The following is a 23,904-nucleotide window of genomic DNA, read 5'->3' on the forward strand; positions in this document are numbered from 1 at the left end:
AGTACATGGTCATAGTTCTTTTATTCAGTTAATAGGCCATTCACTCAGGGAGGATGAAGTGTTATTTCATGATTCGGTGTATTCAATAATGTCAGATTATGTCAATTCTAGCACAGAATGCTTATTCTAAATATATTTCTCTTCTAGAGAAATCAGTTTAGTGAGCAGTTTCCACAAGAGACTTGGGTAGGACAACAGCAGTTGCTTCTAGGTTTTGCATTTAACCTTATATCATGCAACCTTATGGAAAAGTATCCCAGGTAAGTTGTTCATCCATTATTTTTTCATTAGTTTCTTTGTCTTCTGATTTCACACTTTTTGTTGTCTCAGGGGGCAGGAGGATAGGCCAAGCTTGGCTTTAGCCTCTGACAGTGAGTTGGAGAGTGAACAACCCCTGGGTAAATGAGCACAGAGAAAGAAAATAAGTAAAGCACTGGACATCTTGCAATTTAGTGAAATTAAATGCCTACCCACTGTGCCCTGTCAGTAAAATCTGGCAAGAGTAGTGTTATGGAGCTGGACATCCCTGCAGCCTGAGTTAACAAAGAGAATTAGTCAGAAGACCCACTACCAGCAGCATGCCCACTTTATCGAACATTCAAGACAACGACTCATTGCAAATGAGAAGGAAAAGATGGAATGAAAAACCCCGGCCAATCCCTGTTGAAGGGATACATGCATTTCACTGTTTTCTCAGGTGATGCTTTCGTGGAGCAGGTGATGGGTTACTTGTTGCACACTGAAGAGGGCTCCTGGATAAAATGGAGTAAGTTAGGTGGAAATAATATGGAGCCAAGCAGAGTCATATACCTGACAGCATTTCTTCCACTTTATTTAGCACAGTACTCTTTCACAGTGGTTCTGTTTTCAGTGCATTGCAGACTTGCGCTGTTTCCTATCACACTGTACCTTTAAAAGGATGCACAGGTGGGTGCACTTTAGTATGTACAGAGTTTTCAAGGATGCTCTCCCTCCCCATCTTCTGACTGACAGTCTGGCAAAATACGTAGAAGATGGGCACAACGGGTGGAGCTACTGCCTTTTTTTTTTCCTCAAAAGGCTATGTCCTATCAGTTGAAGCCCTATTATAAGACAGTGCTGCACAGTCATTGTATTCTGCTGTATTGGATGTTGTTTGCTGAGTATGGCACTTGTTACTGATCTATCTGGGAGCAGAAACATGTTGTAGACTTGTTAAACAGAAATTGTTTAACCATGGAAACTCCAGAAACCAACAGAGCCCACACAAACCTTTGCTTTCCTATTCAAAGAATTGTTAACCAGCTTTCCATGTGTTCAAACAAAACAGTTTGTTCTCTACCTGGGCCCTGTGTGAAGGGCCACAACATTAACTTTTGGACTATTTTTAGCATTCTTTGGGAAAAGGAAGGAGCAACATGTACTGCTTATACAATAATTATAAAATAGAGCCTGATCCGAAGGGATTCCCATTAATTTCTGGGGACTTTTTATATGAGTTCCTACTCCCAGCATGAACCTTTTCAAACAGAACAACCCAAATACATTTGTGTGCATGCTGCTGCTCTCCCAGGTGTGTTTTTGGCATCTTGGTACACAAGACTTGCTCACAGCTGGCCAGTACAGATGTCGGCACATGAACAAAGAAAGCACGCTCCAGTGTTGGTCATGGCAATTGCAATTTCTTGTCTTGGTCTTCTGATCTCAAGAGCCACGGGTGTGTGGGTCATCAGTATCTCTGGTTACTTCAGACTAAGGACTAACCCTTATTTCATTTTCAGGATGACAACAGACAAACTGGAGAGACAGCAGAAAAGTGCAACTCAGTGCCTGTGGAAAAGCGTTTAGGATGCCCATGCATCCATAGATAGCACAAAAGTAGGACGTTAGCAATTGTATGACAGACATCTCCTCCCCACCGCTTATATGTACACGTGCAGCCTGAGTTCAGATACTGTCTCTTAAATTGTACTTGGAAATGCCCAGGAATGAGTAGGATGTTTAGCTCCTGCTTCCTATCAGTTCATTTCTCACCCAGCAAATTACTGTGGATGAAAAAACAAAACGCCTGTGGTGCAGAACTCCCCTCGACTTCAGCTGAAGACCTATGTGCATGTGTGCCGAACAGCTTGAGGAAAATGCTCTCCAAGGTTTTGTGCTGTGAGTGGTAGATTCACCATCTCGACTGGCCTCTGCATTTTGATGATTCTGTTACAGGAAGGTTTTTCTCCTGGCAGGCTTTGAATACACATAAAGCACAGTTTCAGTCTCAAGCTCCTGCATCAGCCCAGAAGTAAATTGGGAGAGGTAGGTGACCAAGCATGTCTGTATATTCAGAAGAAAAGTCTTGTTTAGAAGCTCTCACAAAAAAGTGAAAGGAAATAAAATATTAATAGGCTTCTGTAATTTCTGAGCAGATTGCATGATGAATTTCAGTAGCTAAGAGTAAAAATTACCTTTCTCTCCCAAGAACTTCTACTTAGATATGGTAATGACATTATTGATAAGCTAGTTGTGCCATTACTGAATGCCACCCTGTGTGTATCTCCTTGGGTGGGAAGTAGTATATCTCACATTTCTACTTTTTCTTCAGATACTTCTCTTTGCAGAAAATCATCTTACTAATCTATCTGCTTGTTAGCTTTTGCTCTCCTTTTGCTAAACTGAAGAAGGAAAAATGCATGCTCCTGTGGCAAACAACAGACTGAGAAAAAAAATAAAAAAATCAAAGGAGATGAATGAGGTTCCACCACAGCAAGAAATTGAAGAAAAGGTTAGAGATGCCAATAATGGGCATGGTGTGTAGCCTGAAGTAACCTTGTAAACTTCAGGGAACCAGACGAGATAATCCAACTTGCCCTCTCTGTCTCTGCTGTCTTCCAGTTACCGTCTACCATCAGGCTACACAGAAAATTTCTACTGATGGTGACAGAACTTCTAGCCAGATCTCAAAGAAAGGGGTACAACCAAGTGATTCCAAGATGTAATCCCTTAGAGTGATTTATTCCTTAAGCACGTCATCTTCTTGGATCACGGTCTGGACCTTAGGCTTGTGCTTATTTTACACTTTAAAATTATCCTCAGTTTGGTTTGGCTTGTTGTCCTGACATAGAAGCCTAAATCTTAGTGAGTTTGACATGCTGTAGGTTAGGACAAGTAGCTTAGAAACCACTTAAATAAGATTTGGAGGAGGACTTATTTTTCATGACTGTAAATTAGAAAAAAATATAAAAATATGACATACTAAAACCCTAACAATGAAATTGTGTTGCATAACTAAGTTTCCTTCTCAGATAATTTCTACAACACCATAAACATATGTCATCGTTAATAGCCACTTATAATAGAAACATCAAGAATTATTTAGTTATAGTGCAATTTCAGTTCTCTTAAATACTTATTCATTTCATGGTTTACTTGGTTAAAATAGGATCTTTTATTATGCTCCGTGTTTGATTTTTTTATTTGGTCTCTAAAGCAGTTGTTTGAATGGCGGTGGGAGTAGTATCTGTCTTTGATACTGTCTGTATGTTCTTTCACCTACTAAACAGGCAAGGAATTAGTTTAACATCCAGCTTAATGTAGCTGGTTAAACAAAACTGGCACCTTGATCTTTATACCTGCATTTCTGTGCCTGTTGTTAAAACAGACTTATAAACCAGATATATCGTCCTAAGTGAATTTTATTCCAGAGCTTTGCGCTCTATTCCGTAAGTTTATTTAAATAGAGTTTGAAAAATTCATCTTAAAGTATATGCAAATTCTTCTAAACTGGGCCCTTTATATACATGCATTCCCTTTTATGTGAACAGTAGTTTGTTAATGGTTCAATAATTAAGAGTTTACATTTTAAAGACTTCAGGTTTTAATTGGTTGAATATTAATCACAGATCACTTTTAGTTCTGTGATATGCAAATTATTGATGCCTCAGCTGTATTTGTTTTCAGGTATCAGTCTATTCACATAATGCAAAATAACATTCTGCAATCATTTCAATTAGATGCAGTCAGCCTTTGGAGCAAGCTGTTTATTTCATTTCTGTAAATGAAGAAAGCAGTTGCTGTTTTCCATTCCCTGATGTTTACTGCCCAGAACTGGCACTCACAACTGGTACGGGTGCAAGACATAAGCAGTTTTCTAACCGAATTATGTTAGCATTCACGGTAAAGGACAAGCAGTTGAACTCCCCCTGCAAGATTTCATTTGGTTAACTGACTCTTCCGCCTCGGAAAGAGATGTCACCTTGTTTGGGGGTATCCATCACCATTTTAAAGTATATTATGAAAGGTAAATAGGAGTTCTTAACTGCAGAATCTGTTTTGCACAAGTGCGTAACGTGAGGGGATTTTTTTTATCCGACTGCAGCTGTTACCTAAGCAGAGGAGGAATTTCACCTAACCGCAAAGAATGAGCTACACAAATAGCCGCGTTGTCTTAAGAACGGGTCGGGTATGTCTCCTCACAGCGATTTGGCTCCATAATTGCAATTCCCATTAAATGCAGCAAACGTTACCATCCTGCCCACTCAGTTTCCACCTCTACTTTTGTTTTAAGCTGTGGGGGGGGGGGGGAAGATCGTCAGAAAAGATGGGGGGGGGGTGAAGAGCCCTTCCTTTTCTTCCCCTCTCTGCCCCCGCGCCGCTTCTCCCAGCCGCGGTGCTGAGCGGCGCGCACCCAGGCGCTGGGCGGGCGAGCGGGGGCGGGATGGCCCCGTCCCGCCGGTGCCCCGGGCCGCACTTGTAGCTGCTGCTCGCCGCCCATGGCAGCCCCGCGCCGCCCGGCGCGGCACCGGGGGCCCGCCGCTCTCGCCGCCCCGGGGGGCTCCTCCCGCCCCGCCGCGGCCGCCTGAGCTCCGCGGGGGCGCAGCCCGGCGTCTCCCCGGGAAAGGTAACGGCGGCGCGGGGCGGCGCGGCGCGCCTCGCCTCCCGGCGTGCGGGAGAGGCTTTGGCGGTTGCGGTGCGCGGGGGTCGCAGCCCCGGAGCGGCGTCTCCTTCGCCCCTCCGGCGCGGCGCCGGGTTGCGTGCGTGCCCGCGGGGGTGCGAGTGTGCGTGCGGCGGAGGGGAGGGGGCTCCCCCTGCGTGCGGGGGGTGGGCGAGAGCGAGCGGTGCGATGGGAGCGGGCGCCCGCCTGCAGAGGGATCCTCGCCCCGCGAGTGTGCGGGGGACCGCGGCGTCCGGGCAGGGCTCGGCGCGGCGGCGGCTGCTGCTGCTGCATGCGGCGGAGCCCGCCGGGCTACTGCGGCGCCGGGCTTCGCCTTCGCTCCGCGCCTCGGCGCTCGGCGCGGCCGGGGGCGCTCGCCCGGGCGGGAGCCCGCGGCTGCCCCCGCCGCGGGGTGCGTGCGCGGAGCTGCCGGAGGGGAGACCTCGTGGGGAGCGCGGCGGAGCGCAGCGGAGCGGGGCCGCGGCGACCCCGGCCGCCGAGGTAGGGAAGGCGCCGGTCTCGCCCGCGGAGCAGCCGCCCGGGAGCATCGCCGGGGGCGGCCGGCCGCCCCGCCGGGCGTGTGAGTGCGGGCGGGGAGGGGGGCACGGCGGGGCTGCGTTCACGGTGGCGGTCTCCCGTCTTTTCCTTATTCCGAAGGTTCCGTTGCCGCGGCTCTGATAATTACTGCTGTTATTTTAAAGGGGGGAGGGGGCGGCGGGGGGCGGGGGGGGGGAGACGAAGCGACAGCGGCTTCCTGCCGGAGCCTCTCTGCCATCGCGCTCGCCTCTCCCCGCCAGCCGGCCGCCTCCCGGAGCCCCGGGCCAGCGGCAGCCGGCACGGCGCTGCCCGCTCCCGGCTTTTCCGGGGGAGCGGGCGAGCGGAGGGACAGGGACCGGCCGGCCCGGATCAGCCGGTGGAGGTGTGGGAGGGACGAGGACGCGGACGCGGACGCGGACGCGGGGGGGACGGGGGCAGGATCTGCGGAGCGGGGCCGGGGAAGGGGGTGCGCGAAAGGCGCTGCGGGCCGGACTTTGCAAAGGTGCCGAAGGGGGGGGAGCGTGTGGCGGCGGGGCCCGCGGCCGTGCCTCCCCGCGAAGGGCGGGTGGAAGGGATGCCGGACCGCATCGCCGCGCCGTGCCCGTTGCCAGCCGGCATGTGCGCGCGGTGTGTGCGCGGCCGTGTCCCTCCCGCCTTCCCCCGCCGGGAGGCAGAGGGCGACGGGGCGCCCACCACAGAGGGGAGCCGGCACCAGCCGAGCCGGTTGCGGCAAAAAATTGCGGTAGTTGCCTGCGCTCCTGGCCGGGCTCGCCGACCCGCCGGCGGCCCCGCTCGGCGCCCGCCGTGTGCCGGCTCGGCGCCGGCCGGGGCCCCGGGGCCGAGGAGGAAGAGGGGACTCGCGCGTGGGCGAGGCAGGGCCACGGGGGGACGGCGCCTGGGAGCGGGAGGGAGGGGAGCGGGGGGCGCGCGGGGGCACCGGGCCGCCCCTGGGGGCTCGCTGGCCGCGGCCGGGGGCGGGAGCCCGCGGGGACCAGCAGCGGCTGCTCCGCTCCCCTTCTCCCCGTCGTCCCTCTCCGCGGCCTCCTTGACCCCTTCTGCCATCCCTTCCTCGGCTCCCCTCAGCTCTCCCTCCCGTCCCTCTGTCCTCCCGTCCTTCCTCCCTCATCCCTCCTCTGCCCTCCCTTCCAGGTCCCCCCGGCGCATCCTCCCCTCCTTGCGGCTCCCTCCAGCCCGATTCTCCTCCCTTCAGCTGGCTCCTGCTTTCTCCACTTCCATCCTGGCTCCCTTCTGCCAACTCGGTGGCTTCCCACCGCAGGAAATGGAAGGGACAAGTTGCGAAAAGGGGGGAATGGGGAAGGTGGGGGGAGCAGTCTGTTGGTTATTGACTGATTTGGTTGGGGGGGGGGTGAGCTACCTTCTAACTCAGAGGACATGCTGTGGCTCCAGTTCTTCTGCGTAAAAAATGGCAGCTCACCTGGCCTGACTGCATGTGAAGGGTTCTTGAAAGCCACCTCTGTGTCAGTGCAGGGATAAGAGCAAATTACATAATGTTTTACCAAAAAAAAAAGTTCTTCTCAGGTTTCAGTAGTGTCAGGCTGGTGAATCGTGACTTTGTTTTGCAGTGCAAGTCAGGGTATTGTTGTTATTCCTGGGGATGGGGCTGTATGCCTGTGCATGCTTCCTCCATATCTGTGTGCTTCCACTGGTCACCCAGAGCTGATCTTCTTGTTTTGTGGATAGTTCATTGTACTTCTGCAATCAGTTTACCACCTCTTTATTTAAACTAGGTATAATAAGTGGCAGAAACAACGTGTGTGCATGCCTGTGTATCCCTTGAGTGAATCTCACTATTATCGCAGGGATAATCTCTATGTGTTGATGCTGTAGATACATACACTGAGTATTGACATTGCTTTTTGTGCCTGCAGCTTCATCCTTTCTATATTGTGCTATCCCAACCCAGATGTTTGGGCATGCATAACGTGAGCGTTTGTGTTTAATATCCCTGAAATGCACGGCAACATATGAGCAGTGCAGGATTGAGGGGAGTAAATATGCATAAAATTGGAATCTCCTTTGGTTATTTTACTTTGTTAGTTATGCATGTTTGGCATGTACAAGAGATAGAAATATATTTGACAGACCTCAGAGTTATTTGTGTTTCTCTACAGAAATTTGCATTCTGTATTTGAAATCATTCTAGCTCCTGTATACTTGTTTGGTTGTTAAAATCTTTCATGTTATTTTAAATTCAGTGCTTGTAGTTTATCTATAATCCTTGGCAGGAGCAGTACCTCAGTGGTATACGATTTTTAACCCAAATGACGTTTTGGAACAATGAGAACTGAAAAACATTTTCTTTTTTTTCTTTCCTTCTTTCTTCTTTAGATTCTTTATCTTTGTTCAGGAGCCTAAGGTTGCTTGCTGATCACAAGAAGATGTTTCTGTGGCTCTTTCTGGTTCTGTCATCTCCAGTTTCTTCTACAACTGCAGATGCTGATATATCTGTGGAAATTTGCAATGTTTGCTCCTGTGTGTCAGTTGAAAATGTACTCTATGTCAACTGTGAGAAGGTTGCAGTCTACAGACCAAATCAGCTTAAGCCACCATGGTCTAATTTTTACCACCTCAACTTTCAAAACAACCTGCTAATTATTCTATATCCAAATTCCTTTCTTAATTTTACACATGCAGTGTCCTTGCAACTGGGTAATAATAAGTTACAGAACATTGAGGGAGGGGCCTTTATGGGTCTTAGTGCATTAAAACAGTTGCATTTGAACAACAATGAATTAAAGATTCTCCGAGCTGACACTTTCCTTGGCATAGAGAACTTGGAGTATCTCCAAGCTGACTACAATTTAATCAAGTTTATTGAACGGGGAGCCTTCAATAAGCTTCACAAGCTGAAAGTCCTGATCCTTAATGACAATCTGATTTCATTCCTTCCCGATAATATTTTTCGATTTGCTTCTCTAACCCATCTGGATATACGAGGGAATCGAATACAGAAGCTTCCATACATTGGAGTTCTGGAACACATTGGGCGAATTGTTGAATTGCAGCTGGAAGACAACCCCTGGAATTGTACTTGTGATTTGTTGCCTTTGAAAGCCTGGCTGGAGAACATGCCCTACAACATCTACATTGGAGAAGCTATCTGTGAAACACCCAGTGACTTGTATGGAAGGCTGCTGAAAGAAACCAACAAGCAAGAGCTGTGCTCCATGGGGACGGGGAGCGATTTTGACGTGCGCATTCTGCCTCCCTCACAGCTGGAGCCCGGTTACAGCACACCGAACGGCCACACGACTCAAACGTCAGTGCACAGATTAGTCACCAAGCCGCCAAAGGCTACGAATCCTTCGAAGATCTCGGGGATAGTAGCAGGCAAAGCACTATCTAATCGCAATCTCAGTCAAATTGTATCTTATCAGACCAGGGTGCCTCCTTTAACTCCTTGTCCGGTCCCCTGTGTTTGCAAAACGCATCCTTCAGACTTGGGATTAAGTGTAAATTGCCAAGAAAGAAATATAGAGTCGATGGCCGAACTCGTACCAAAACCTTTAAATGCCAAGAAACTGCATGTAAATGGCAATTATATTAAGGATGTGGACACTACAGATTTCGTTGAGTTTGAGGGGCTGGATTTGCTACATTTAGGCAGCAATCGGATTTCAGTGATCAAAGGAGAAGTTTTCCGCAACCTTACAAATTTACGGAGATTGTATCTCAATGGCAATCAGATAGAGCGTCTGAGCCCAGAAATGTTTGCTGGCCTCCACAACTTGCAATATCTCTATTTGGAATACAATGTTATCAAAGAAATCCTAGCAGGCACCTTTGACTTAATGCCAAATTTGCAGTTGCTCTACCTAAACAACAATCTTCTACGAAGCTTGCCAGCGTACATTTTTGCTGGTGCACCACTTGCTAGACTGAATCTGAGGAACAATCATTTCATGTATTTACCTGTAAGTGGCGTTCTTGATCAGCTAAAATCTCTTACGCAAATTGATTTGGAAGGTAATCCATGGGACTGCACTTGTGATTTAGTTGCTTTAAAACTGTGGCTTGAAAAACTAAATGAAGGTATTGTGGTGAAGGAATTGAAATGTGAAACACCTGTACAGTTTGCTAACATTGAACTTAAGTCTCTGAAAAATGAGATCCTCTGTCCTAAACTTTTAAACAAGCCATCTGCTCTGTTCACTAGTCCTATGCCCGCTGTTACTTTTACAACACCACTGGGACCAGTTCGGAGTCCTCCTGGTGGCCCAGTTCCGTTGTCCATCCTGATCTTAAGCATTTTAGTTGTGCTTATTTTAACAGTGTTTGTTGCTTTTTGTCTTCTTGTTTTTGTGCTTCGGCGCAACAAAAAACCAACTGTAAAGCATGAAGGGATTGGAAATCAAGAATGCAGTTCTATGCAGCTGCAGCTAAGAAAGCACGATCACAAGTCAAACAAAAAAGATGGACTAGGTGCAGAGGCCTTCATTCCTCAAACCATTGAGCAGATGAGCAAAAGCCATACCTGTGGCTTAAAAGAGTCTGAAACAGGCTTCACGTTTGCTGACCCACCAGGGCAAAAAGTCATTCTGAGAAATATTAATGACAAGGAGAAAGATTTATTGCATGTGGATACCAGAAAAAGACTTAGCACAATCGATGAACTGGATGAGTTATTCCCTGGGAGGGATTCCAATGTATTTATTCAAAATTTTCTTGAAAGTAAAAAAGAGTACAACAGCATAGGGGTCAGTGGCTTTGAAATACGTTATCCAGAGAAACTACAAGACAAAAAAACTAAGAAATCTCTAATAGGTGGTAATCATAGTAAAATTGTAGTAGAACAAAGAAAAAGTGAATATTTTGAACTAAAAGCTAAACTTCAAGGTTCACCTGACTACCTACAAGTCCTTGAAGAACAAACAGCTTTGAATAAAATATAGGTCATACAATCTTATTGCCTACAGAGGACATTTATTTAATGATGAAAGTGCCTTTTGTTGACTTTTAACTTCCAAATACTATATTATATTGATAGGCATAGAGGCAGATGTATCCAAGGGTGTCTGATTAACTGTAGCTGCATATGATTTGTCAAGTAGAGGAGAACTTCCTTAATAGATTTTACTACATAAAGCTCATGCCCTGTGGAATCCTGTAGGGATACTGCAAACTCTATTGCCAAAGGGATGCTTTATACACGTTACACTGAATTTAACCTCAAGAGGCATATATGTTTTGTACCTTAAATGCAAAACCATCGTCTCCTTGTGATTTGTTAGAACAAACACAAGAAACCTGGTACTGGTATTTGTACCTCAGCTGGGTCCTTCATCCTGCACGTGGATTTAAGTTGGTGGAACTGGAGTAATCCTTCGATTTGTGGTGTTGTAATGGCACTGTTTAAAGATTATCTGGAAAGTAACAAGCATGCACAGAGAGAACATTCGATAGTATGTGTAAATTGGTTACATTTATGGCCTGCATCTTGAAACCACTGGAATTATAATGTTAAATTGTGCAAATATTTGTTTAAAATATACCATGCATTACATACCTATGAAATAAATTTGACCACTTGAAGCATACATGTCTATACATAAAATTAAAAAAAAAAAAAAAAAAAGAAAGAAAATAGTTCAACCTGACTTCTGCAGTATTTGTGGCATCTGAAGAAAATATTTGATGTTTATGCAGAATCTGTTGTAGGACTCATCTCCAATTAAAACTAGAGTTCCTTCTCAGTTACGTGAAACACTTGCAACCCCAACAGGTTGTCCAAAATTGTCAAAGTGCTTACTGTGTGAGCGTAGCAGAAATTATTTTTGTAATATAATTCATATTTATGAAATACTTTGTATACTAAATAGGAAAGATAATGTACTCCTTAATATGTATTTAATATGCCTGACTTGTTTTCCTGATCACAATGCATTAATCATCCAGTATAAATAAAATCAGAACAATATACCAAACAGAAACTGGGGATGTAATGTATAGAATTATCCAGAATTAAGTGATCAGATATAATAATAATAAAATTGTTCTGTACTATTCTTGTGAAATTAGCATATTATCTTATTTCAGATTTGTTACCAATGGTGCATTTTAAAATAGGTTCATTAGTTTTTTAGTATTGTGTCTCAGGCAATTATTTGCCATCAGTTGTCTTGCTTTTCAGGGTTCTACAGCTTAATCTAAATAGTTTTCACTACAAGTATTTACAGGAAGTCATGGTAAGGGTAATATTTTAATTGTATATGCATAAGTTTTCTGTTCTCATCTGTCTGGCTGCTGTCAGTCAGAAAAAACTGATCAGAACAGTGAACAATATGGCAAATCATGTCTATTTAAAACCTCAGTGTAAAATGCATATAGTGGTCTCAGTTCAGAGTGTTGTGTAGCTCATATCTAGAGAGTAAAACTTGCCTTTGTGAAAGCTGAATCTGAATAGCTAGGGAAAAAAAAGAAGTCAGGAGAATGGAAAATCCCCACTGCATCTCACTGATAGATGGTACCTTGAGATGAGAATGGAGATACATTGGTAAAGCATCATACAGCGAATCTATATTGTGATATTAACAAAAGTTCTTTGCCTTGAAAAGGAATTTTTTCATTCATTTCAATGAGCTTTCGATAAGACCCTCTATCTCCTTTGCTTCCAGAACCTTTCTCCATGCCCTGTCTTTTATAATCAATACATAACTCAATTAAGATTAGTAGGATACAAACATGAATGTTTTTCATGAATTTGGAACTAGCAAATATTACAGCAAGACCCAATAATAATACTGTGGAGAAGGCTATGTCAGCTATTTCCATTATGCACCTCTAATTTCAGGGCTTTGTGACACTGCTGTGAAATTTTTATTCTGGAATGATACTTGGCAAGCAGCCTGCAGTATATTTTTAACAAAGCTTACCAAAAAAAAAAAAAAAAAGCACTGCTCCTTTATTTAAGAGAAAGCAAAACAAAACAACTTTTTTCTACTGCCAGACATTTGTTTATGGTCTTGTAACGTACAAAGAGGGTTGTTTTATTACTTTTCTCCATACTACAAAGTATATACATGACTTCAGATAATAAAATTAAAACAGATAAATTAATGGCTGAGTTTCTTTCAAAAAGCTGCTGCTATCCATGCACAATAATTGACTTCTTAGAGGATGTCGTAGGGATTTTCAGGACATGGATGCTACGTATGTATGCATTTCTGGGATAAAATGTTCTTGGTTGACTAATGATGCAATACAGGGCCAAGGCTTGAATAGGAACATTTGAGCTTATTGTGTCAAGAGTCAGCGGATTAAGGAGTGCTAAAGATGCACTGACATGATAGACTATAATGGCTCCATCAGTAGGCTAGAAATAACGGGTCACTGTGCCTGCTCTGCACAGTCCTGCATGGCTTTGAGGATGTGTCCAGGTTCATTGGGATTTGCCAAAGCATAAGGCTTCTGACACACTGCCGTGCATTGTCAGAGACTGTCATGTCCCGTACCCTTCTCTTGAGAGGCATGCATTAAAAATATTTAAAATAGCAAATAAGCTGATAATTTTAAGTGATGTTAAAACTGATGTGCTTATGACTCGTGTTGCCCTGACTTAAAGAACAATGATAAATGGTCATACCTCCCTCAGCTAAAAAATTGAGGGTTTTTTTGCTTCGTGTTGTGGGTTTGGTTTTTTTTTGTGGTGAGGTCTTGTATTCACTGATCGAAAGAGGAAGAACTGAACGGTTATGCTGTACCATTACTCTGGCTCAGATTTTCTTGCTCTTTGAGGTCCCAATCCAGTAAAGTATTTAAGCTCAACCTAAATCATGTGCAGAGGTACTATTCAGGAACTAATAATTAAATACCTGTCCAAGAGTGGAGCTTAGATAGAGTCATTGACTTCAAACATTGTATATAATACATACAGCCAGGTGACTCTTTCAGGATTACGCAGTTGAGTGGGAGTTCACCAGCACCGATAAAGGTTGCACAGTCTGGACCTTCCTGTAGAAATTGTTCCTACATGTTTTACATATATGGTGCAATATGTAGGCATAATAGTGTGAGTGAAGAATGCAGAAGTTGGCAAAACACTATATTTCTGTGAAATAGTTACTTTGAATGACAACCTTAATGTCAGTTTATTTCCTCCATGTTTTGAAACAGTGTATGTGTCTGCACAGCAGTTTTAGTGTAATGTCCATTCAAATCTATAGTCAGTCTGTCTGGGAAGGTGACTCTTCGGATGTGGCTTAACAGATCTGTCTGTTCATTATATTGGTTTGAGTGGCCATCCTTGTAAAATGGCTGTTAAGACCCATAGACATAAACTAAATCAGTGAAGGTGCTGACGTAATCTCTTGTCTTCATTGTATTACAAAGAACTTTCCATTTTTAAGTAAAATCTATAAAGTGTAATTGTTTTGTTGAAAAAGAAAAAAATTGTGCAATTTTATCAGAAAGCAACTACCATGGTGCAAGAAAACAAGACCATTAGACAATTAACCTTTTGCATTTAGTGTTCAAGATTGACAATAATATACAAATCTAGTATAAAAATATTTTTAAATATTTTTTTTAAAGCCATAATGACGAGATAAAAGGCATGGCCTTGTGAATAATGTTAACAAATGTTTCAGAATCAACAAAACACATCCAGAACTTGATGGTGGTATAATATCTGTAATATCTTTTGCATGATTTGTACATTGATATTGTATGAAATGAGCACAGTGAGATTTTTTTTTTTTTTGTTGCATCCAAAGAGTTAGGAAGGAAATATAACAAGAATGTATTTATAATCACTCTATTTTGAAATAAAGTAAAGAAAACAAAATGTATTGGTTTTACCCTGCTTCGATCATTACTATTCTAGGTTAGTTTATAATTCAGATAGTTACTTATAACATCCAGTCCAATGTAAAATACAGAAAGCTATTGTTCATTAATTTTGTTTGCCTTCATCAACATCAAAATATTAGCCAGCATTGATTTAAAAATTTTTATGAAATATTAATAAAATTGTTCGGTAGTACTGTATTTCTGAAAGGAGACTTTGTTAAGTGCCTGTATTATTCTCTTTTGGATCATTTGTATATGGATGAAAGAGAATCTATAAAGTAGTTAAATAGTAATGTTTTCTAATCACCTTGACAATTTGTTATTATTTTTTATGAAAGTTTTTCCCATCTTCTGTTGTCTGACAAAATCCTCCTTGCTTCTGTTATACAAATAGTCCCTCCAAAGTCAGTGAATTTTTTTTTTGCATTAGTAACACAAGCAGAATTTAGTTTTTAGTTGGATTCTGAGATCTTCAACACAGAAGCGCTTAGCAGAACAACCAGGTAATGCTAGGAGCATTTGTTTTGATTCTGCTCCCTTCTCATTAATCATTTTGAATAAGACAATTTTTCAGAGGAAAGAAAAGCTAGCTTATCCTTAGCAAAAATAAAAATATCAGTCCATATACCGTTTCAATTGGTTAGGTTAGTTTTATAAATGAAAGCTGAAAAGACGTCTTTAGGTAGTTTAACTTCCAAATTTAGGTTTTGTGGTAAAAATATTTTACAAAGCCTAATAAAAATCTTCATGGGAGGGTAGAAGAGCAGAAACAGAATTACATCTAGGTTAAACATTCCTTGTTATAATGGTGGTGAATGAGAATCAGAATGTGATATGGACTAGAAAATCAGGACTTCATATGGATTTTTTTTCACTGCCAGTTGCAGTGTAATGTTAGGAGCAAACCCACAGCATTAATTGTAAAAGGCCTATGTATATATTCCATAGAATTTATTTCTAAAGAAAAACTTGAGAATCAAGAATAAGTATTCATGTTTTGAAAATAATACGTGTGCACTGATTTTCTGAATGTAGAATAACTTGGCAATTTTCTGTTAATAAGTTTTTCCTTTATTTAGTCTTTATTTCTAATTGCGATTCATTTATCCTTACGTATTCTGATTGATGCTGTGTTGAAAAATAAAAATAGGAGTGCTAACGCTCAGGGGCAAACTCATCTCAGAAATTTACCAATGTGAATCCAGACTAACTCAACAGACTTCAATGGAATCAAATCAACCTTGCCTTAGTGAACAAAAAAGCAGAAATTTACTATATTAGGCAAGGACCTGATCTATCTGTCATTGAAATAAAAAATAAGTCATTTTTTACTTGAAATAAAATATAATCGTGCTTTATGCTCTATTGATTTGTGTGGTAAAGCTATTGCTAGTTTCAAATAACCATAGGGCAGAATATAGAGTAGGTGCAGTCCTGTGTCCGTTTGATGTCAGTGGAACTCTGCAATGATTCAAGAGCTGTGGGTATCCTGTAGATGTACTATGGATACAAAACTATTTAAATTTGCTGATTTAATACATAGACTTGGGATATACATCACAGAAGATAGAAATGCTATCTTAACAATACAATTTATTTTCTCCCTGTAATGGAATAAGCTTACCCTGCTCTTGTTTCTCATTAAGTAGGGACTTTATTGCAAGTGTCTGTATTTTACTGTTATTTTTATTCATGTTCATTAGTAATACTTGAGATAATTTATTTAATGTCTGAAAACAGTACATTTTGAGCAGTCAGTTATTTTTAAAATACCAGTCATTAGTAACAGACTGATGCTGTATTATATTGATTGTTCATTCTCTTGCTGGGAATTTTTGTAGTCATTTAACACTAAATGATTTCTTAAAAGCACAAATAACAATCAGATAAGAAAAAGAGACCTAACTGGTACTAAACCTGATTTTTTTGTATGTGTGTACATGAAGGCTTAAAATACTGTAAATCAACTCTGATGGGTACACAAGCGTTACATTGTCTCTTCGGTCTTTGTTTACCCAGGAAACACAAGGTGATCTCTGTGTGGTTTAGTAGTCATTTTGTGTATGTACAGTAACAAAGAAGCCTTCCTCAGTTTCCCTCATCCACAAGCATTTCATTTCTTGATTTAATTGCATGTAATTTCCTAGAAACGTGCGCATTATGACCGTCGAAGGCATCCTTCCACTTCATGCTCTCACTTCACCTTCAGTGTGCCCAGTCCCTTACAGCTGAATGTTTGCGTAGACATTGGTTAATAGCAGTTTCCAAAGAGGCAAAGGAGTAGGATTTGTCAATTTGCAAAAACCAGCTAAAAAAGGCAAATTGTAGGAGACTGGCCTGGATGGTTTCTGAGTCATGTCAGATGAAGTACAATCTGAAACACAGAGGAGTAGGAAGTGGTTTAAGCTTCCATTTGAAAGATTCATGCTGGGCTTTTGAAGCTGGCCGATCATCACTTTTCATGACTGTAAGGTGTGCAGTGTAAAGTAAATGTGCTTCAGTCAGCTGAATCCTGACAGTCAGACTGTGGGCTAAATCCTGCAGACATCTGCACCCAAGCTAGGTTTTGGTGTCACTATTCACTGAAGAGTCTTGGACATGTTATTTAGGTTAAACCAGATGTGATACATATTTCTTAATGAGGCTTTTAGCTGAGATGTGGATACATTTGTGTGTACTTTGGATGCTGTTTGGGTATGGAGGTTAGTCCATGTCTAATGTTTGTTGAGCAATTTGTTTGAGAGAGTCTCTCTTTGTGAGATACATTAGCGCTCACATCTGAATACGAGATGCTGCACAGTAAGTACATCTCAATGAGCAGTCGTGAAGGGCAGAGTGTTTTGACAGATTTTGAGCTCTTCGCTGCAAGAAACTACAGGAAACGATGTACCATACAGCAGACTTCCTTGCTGCCTGGCAGGATTTCGTAGACTCTGTGAGTCCTTCTCAGCAGGGTTTTCTCCATGTCTACGCACCACAAGTAAGACTCCAGGTCACCAGTCTGGTAGATGTGCAGTCTGTGTTTGCTTATATGCAAAAACAATTTTGTGGAGAAGGGTGGGAGAAGAACTTTCCTTTTTTTCTGAAAAGCAAAATGGGCTGAATATGAATTTTTGAGGATTGAAGAAGAAAAATACAGATATTTTAAAGAATGGTCACATTGTTGGGTAGTATCTGTATTTAGAAAGTATTTCACTAAGAGAGAGAGAAAGCAAGCAGTTGGTTTTATATTTTTAGCATGCAGCTTTTCAACTTGTTCCATTCTTGGGTTAGAATATGCCCTGGGAACCAAGGGACTCACATGTGCAGCTCAGGGCAGAATTTAGCTGCAAAGATACATCCTAAATGTCTTGCTGCCTTTTGTGTGGTAGAAATTAAATGCAAGGTTTTGAATGTTCCCTCTCTGTTTACTTTAATGGAAGTTAGATCAGTTAGTGTTCTTCAGGACCAGTCTTTAAGCTCCTGTTGAGGTGTGTTTGCAATTTGATGAAGTTAGCAACAAAACTACAAATGTCATACAAGGGGTGATGTCTTTGGATGGGGTGAACACTCTGAAATAATTGGGGTTCTTACAGTTTCTTTCCTAAATATTGCCATGTGGTTGCACTGTTTTATGCTCATGAAGATCTTTACTTTTGGAATCAGTTCGATAGATTGCTGGTTTTACAACTGTGATCAGGAGATTGTGTCCAAATTTCCTGCAAAAAACTTTGCTTTTAATTCTCGTGGTTTTCTAAGATGTAAATAAAGAACAACAACATCAAGAATAACCTATAGCTAAGATTTATTTTTGTTCAATGAAAATGACTTTTGCCTTAACTGAGTGAAATATTCAGAAAGTACTTTTGAGAGAATTGGGATACTGCCAACAAATAAAGTCCCTATTCTGTAATCCTTTCTCAAGCATATAAGCAATGGAAGCACTATGAGGTTTTATCTTTAAGTAGCTTCCCCTAGAATTTGGAGTTTCACTTTAGCTCTTGGAGCAATGCCATAAACATGATTTTATGATTTTGTTGCAAGAGTCACATACACAGTTAGTAACTAGCAGACGTAATGGTCAAGAACAACAGTGTGATGCATTCTCTCTGTGTAGCTTTGTCAAGTAATTTATACCACTTCAGCATATGACAGCAAAGATAGTAAGGATTACATATTGTAAACCGTGTTGGTAAGGATTCCCTTACATTTGTAATGTGCTTTCAAAATGAAAGCAGTATGCAAATGATGAGTATTATCAGCATACAATCCATTTCAAAAGGGGAATACCATTGTACTGTACATAGTAGTCTATTGTTCAGATTGAGAAATATCACTGAAAGTGAATACGCTGGGTTTTCCTTTCTGTAGATTTTTCTCCTTCAGCCATTAAATAGACCTGTTTTCTCTATACAGAGCAATACAGCTCTGAGCCATGCAAGAAAATACATAAGCCTAAAAAAGACAAGCAAATACATTCCCCCCAAAGAGAACATCTGCATTATAATAATAAAATCACTCATATTTTTCAATAACTTTGGGACCTCTGGCAGTTTTTGCTCATGCTGGCAAGTTGTGGGACTGAGATGTAGAATTGGAGTCGGTTCCTATTTCCTTTCTCCACAGAAATACTCCCTTTGGCATTACACATGCATGAGGTCCATTTGCCTAGTGTCTCTCAGTGCCATATGGGGTCGAAGCAACAACATGTATTCATACCTACTTATGCAGGCATTTGCCATGGTCCACACAAACAAGATGACCCCAGAGACAGCAGAAGCATGGCACTGACCTTTGCTAAAGCGTCTGCTCCTGTACCCTCTGGAGCACACCGCTGTGGCATGGCCCAGAACGTCCGTGGCTTGGGCCAAGGAACGAGGTTGTAGCAGGGCTAAGTAACATCCTTGTTTTGACCTTGCAGGGAAGCAAAGTAACAGGAGCAGAACAGCACAGCAGCTCTGTAACCAAGAATGTAAGACTCTTTGACTGTCTGCTGCTTCAATATATGGGCTAGTCCTTTTTGCAACAGGAAAAGCAGTCCTCACTTCTGGGTCCAATCCAAACTTTAAAGTTTGGGACCAGGCTGGAAGAGCTTATTTGACCAAATGTGTTGTCCTCCACAGTATAACTAGACCAGATCCTCTGTCAAATTTGTGGAAATGTATGGTTTTTCCCTGTCTGTAAACAGTGTACAGTCATACTTGGATTAACAACTTTCAATGATTTTGTGATGTACTACCCATAATGCGAATTCACACGCAAAATTGTCATCTCCATGCAGTATTGCTAAGTGCCACTGGCAGTGGATGGGGATGACCATTTTTTACCTCAAAGCCTATTGTGGTAGCTGGACTCAGATTGTTTTGCCCGATAATTACATATGCTTCTGATATAATAATTTATTTATTTTCTGAATCGCAACACTCTGTTTCTCATTAACAAAAAGAGAAGGCTTTCACCTTTTTTCCCTCATTCTTCTGTGCAGTAGAAATTCCTTTAATCCATTTCCAACCCATAAAGAACAATGAAAAATCCTCTACAGGAAAACTCCACTTTATGTAATGCACTGAAGATGGCACTGTAGTAACAACTTCACAGTGTGAATGATAAGATATGCTTGTGTTTGTTGCTGGGAATTTATGATTTTTTTTAAATTTATTTAGCTCAGCTAACATAAAGCCAAAGGTCAGTTTAATGCAGCACAACCCGACACTGCTACTGTAATTAAGGCTGGAGAAGTGTTTCTGTCACTTAGACTTATCTGCAAGGAGATTCCAACTCAACCCAAACTACATGGAATAATTTATAGTTGATCTTTGTAGAAACTTGTTTTTTGTTAAAAAAGACCAAGAAAGATAACAAAGAAAATCTGTTAAAACAACCCACCAGAAAAACACACACACACAAAGAATGCTAGTGATAGGTAAGAGTCACAATTAGGTTAATGATAATTTTTAGTAAGAATAAAGAAAAACAAATCTAAACTGGCAGTTATATAGGTCTGAAATGATGCTTTTATCCATTTCTTAACCCACTCTTTTTACGCCCTTCACTCATACCAGGTGGGAGTTTTGGTTTGTTTTGTGAAGTGTGTGAGTAATTGGGCCCCTGTGCAGCAATTACTTCTCACAGCTACTTCCATCATACATACCTAAGCTGTTTTGGAGGGCATTAAAAATGGAAACCTTACATTCTTTTTAGGATTTGCCTTGCTCTTGAGAAGTCAGTGGACATATTTGTGTGAACCAGCACCACAGGGCTCTTTTTCAGGTGTTGAGAAAGAAAAGGCACTATTTAAAACCCCACTGACTTCCATGAGAGACAGCAGCTGCCCCGAAGGACCTAATACTCTCTGTCAGCAAGCCAAATTTGGGAGGGGGGTGACTTGTTCAAAACTCCCAGAATATGTACTTATATGCCAGGCTGCAGAAAGGGGAGTGCTCAGGCTGTTTGAGAGGGGCTCGGCTTTTCTCTGTCAGGGGTGATGCAAAGCCAGCCAGGCATTGCAAGGCTTTAGGAAAACCTCTGCAAGAGGTCCGGGTGTCGCTTCCAGTTAAAGGGCCTGACCCCACAGCCGCCGAGCATCCCTTTCTGTGGGCTGTTCGATCCAGCCGGCGTGCCTGTTCCGTCTCCCAGCAGGGATTTTTTTCAGAAGCAGCAGCCTCAGCCTGGCATGGTGGGCGGGAGGGAAAACAGCACTTGGCTTTGCTTGGCCCTGGCTCCGCGGATCGATTAATGAGCGGTGTTCACCTCCTCAGGCTGTCTTCGGTCGTGTTCCTCGGCGGGAAGGATGACAGCCACACGGGGCATGGGGAGAGCTGTTACATGAGAGGCCTGTAGTGGAGACACAAAGAAATAGACACGGAAGGGCTTGTTTGGGAAACTGGCTGCATTCCACATCGGCGCTAGAGAGTGGGAACCAGCGTGGGGACCATCCTCAGGCTCTGGCCAAAAGCTGAGCTGCTAAACCCCAGCTCTGCAGCAGCATCGTACGTGCAGTGCCCAGGAGCTGCTGGGACTTGGTAGCAAGGACTTTTGGGGCTAGGGCTTGGGGTCTTCCCCCCGCCCCCGAACAGGCATTTCAGAAGTCCTTTGTGTGCAGCTCTTCAAAGATACGGGAGTTAAATAAGTAAATATGTTGAGGGCCTTGATCTTGGAATAAATCCGGTAGTGGCTCTTTAATTACCCCGGCAGGGTGCTCCTCTGCACGCGGCGCTTCCCAGCTGCCTGAGCTCTGCATCGTGCTCGGCCTCCCTTCCTCTGCAGGCTCAAAACTTCCTACAAAAGCTCTGCAGTTCCATCTGCAGAGGAGGATGCTGGGTTTGTTCTGGTATGAATGAAACCAGGGGTTAATGATTTCTATTTGTGCCACCGCAGCCTCGACTACAGTAAAACTGAATGTGGGTGGTGGAGACAGACACAAATAAGCCAAGAAGCTCATGGTGGGGTAAGGGGATGTTTGAGGGATGCTGAAGGAGGAACTGAAACAACTTGAGTTTGGAGGTCTAGAGCTGGAATTTTTGCTTAGAGGTGACTTTGGGACTGTGGGACTTCTTAGAGGCCTGTGAAGTGCTTAGCAAGCAAATTAATGAAGTAGGTGGGGACAGGCTGAACTGCTACAAAAATGAGCACTCTAACTTACATACTCATGTAAACTTTTAGAGATCTCTGTGATGCATTGGCCATTAATATTTAATTTATCACTTATTAAATATTTCATTTTGTATAGTCCTTTAACGGAAAGGTGATGGATTGTGTTGTCTACAAGAACCTGTATATAAAAATCTGGCAGATGTCTTTGTCTTTTGAAAAATAATTCTATTTATATCCATTTTGCAGGACGTAAAATGCATTATGAATAGGTTAGTCATGTGCAAATGCATTGTCTCATTTTAGTTTAGAAAAAGGCAGGAGCAAACACCAGCAGGCAATATTTGTATTGCAAAGGGAGGGTTGTTAGGATCCTGTAGTGAAACTGCTACCTGGATCTTCACTACCACCATCATCACACAAAAGTTGACCTGTTTGCTTCTACCTCCCATGGCTGATGGAGCACTGATTATGTGAGGAGTTGAAATATTAGTGTAGACTCAGTAAAACCATATGTTGGTTAATGCCTAGGTTGTAGTGACAGCACTTGATTTAGGATGACCATTAGTCAGTAGCTTCATTGCGTAGGCCTGGTTACTTTGCATAAACTATGCGCTTTGCTAACGACCATACCCTCGAAGAGGAACTAAAGACTGATAAAGAGGGAACATCCTGCCCCAGAAGGTGCAGAAAGCCAGATGATTGGCAAAGAAGCATGAAGTCAGTGAAATCTGCGGTAACTGGGGGAGAGGTAAAGGTGATGGGGAGATCACAACCACTGACTCAATTCAAGACCAAAAAGACTTGCTCCCCCACACCTATAAGGAGCATGCTATTTACACAGCAAGTGAGACTAATTTAAATATAACTAACCAGTAACAGAAGGGATGGTGATTACTAACCAATGAGCATAAACTTAGGCGGATTTTTAGTAATCATGTAATAGGATAAATACGTTGTAGTTCTTTGGTGTGGCGTGCTAGCTTCGTGGAGCTGTCACCTAGCACCTGTCTCTGCGCAGACAAGAATTAAATAAATATCTCAGCTCTGTGTGTAAGATTGGCTTACTGCACACCGGACACCAAACCCTGCTTTTGGGACAACAGTTTCTGGTGACCCAAATGGGACAGCCATTTTAAGCCTTGCCTGGATTGTCCTGCTGCTTTGGACGGGAGATGGGACCAGAAGGACTCCAGCATGCATCAGCCCTTTGATCGGGGAATCCACCCGTTCTGCTCTGTGGACGGATGACAGGCAACCCAACAGTGCAACACCAATGCAAGATATTTAAAAGGAGGCAAGGACTACAGAGGTGAGTAGCCACTTTTTGCATAAGCTTAGACTTGCTCTACATAAGATGTGCCCAGAAAGGCCTGCAACAGAGTTTAAGAGGGTTTCCTAGTCTGACAGGGGTCAAATATCTGTTAGCTGCTTTCAGAGTGGCTCGGTATTGCTCTGCATAAGATCCAGCAGGAAAAGGGCCACAACAGAGTTTAAATAGAGGAATCATGGTCCAACAGGGGGTCGGACATCGGTATAATATAGGTGCGGCTGCTTCTACTGAAGTACCCCTCTGTACCTCTTAGGATGCATCTTGCAAAACTGGAAAAAGTTTGGAGGGGATCCCCTAAAGAAAGATAAATTAAAAGCTTATTGTGCCCAATGGTGGCCAATGCATGAACTGGAGGATGGAGGAAAACGGCCAGAGAATGGATCGTTGAATTATAATACTATTTTACAATTAATGCTGTTTTGTAGAAGGATGGATCAATGGGATGAAGTTGTGTATGTTGTTTTTTGTTTTAAGACATGATCACGAAAGCCGTAAAAATGTAGATTGTTGATGGATGACGCTGATGGAATGTTTGTGTTAGCAGAAAGTGTTAATGGAAAGGGAAAGAAAAAGATTTGTTGTAAAAATTGTGAAATTGGAAAAGAATGTAAAAGGAAGTGTGTTAAGGACGGTGGGGAGGCTGAAGATGTGCAGATGTTGGTCCCAAAGGGGAATCCGGTAAATGTAGAACAAAGGGATGAGAAAAGGAAGTCACAGGATAGTAGCAATAGTGAAGATGAAGACCAGCTCACTTCCC

At 42.7% G+C, this 23,904-nt stretch overlaps 1 protein-coding gene across 4 annotated transcripts; it reads left to right on the forward strand.

The window, feature by feature from the left end:
• The first annotated feature begins 4,758 nt into the window (after positions 1-4,758).
• SLITRK4 (SLIT and NTRK like family member 4) lies at positions 4,759-18,590 on the forward strand. Of its 4 annotated transcripts, none has more exons than XM_069811161.1 (2): positions 4,759-4,867; positions 7,787-18,590. In XM_069811161.1, the coding sequence occupies exon 2, from the start codon at positions 7,837-7,839 to the stop codon at positions 10,348-10,350; it is 2,514 nt and encodes an 837-aa protein (XP_069667262.1). In that variant the 5' UTR covers positions 4,759-4,867; positions 7,787-7,836; the 3' UTR covers positions 10,351-18,590. The 4 variants fall into 4 exon arrangements, with proteins under 4 accessions (XP_069667262.1, XP_069667264.1, XP_069667265.1 ...); XM_069811163.1 differs by lacking the exon at positions 4,759-4,867 and adding an exon at positions 5,072-5,401; XM_069811164.1 differs by lacking the exon at positions 4,759-4,867 and adding an exon at positions 5,629-5,819.
• Positions 18,591-23,904: the final 5,314 nt, after the last annotated feature.

Source organism: Haliaeetus albicilla, chromosome 23 (assembly GCF_947461875.1).
Source record: "Haliaeetus albicilla chromosome 23, bHalAlb1.1, whole genome shotgun sequence".
In the NCBI taxonomy this organism is placed as follows: domain Eukaryota; kingdom Metazoa; phylum Chordata; class Aves; order Accipitriformes; family Accipitridae; genus Haliaeetus; species Haliaeetus albicilla.

What these genes read in the sequence shown, in the direction of transcription:
- SLITRK4 (XM_069811161.1), top strand. Translation starts at nt 7,837, where the DNA reads ATGTTTCTGTGGCTCTTTCTGGTTCTGTCATCTCCAGTTTCTTCTACA.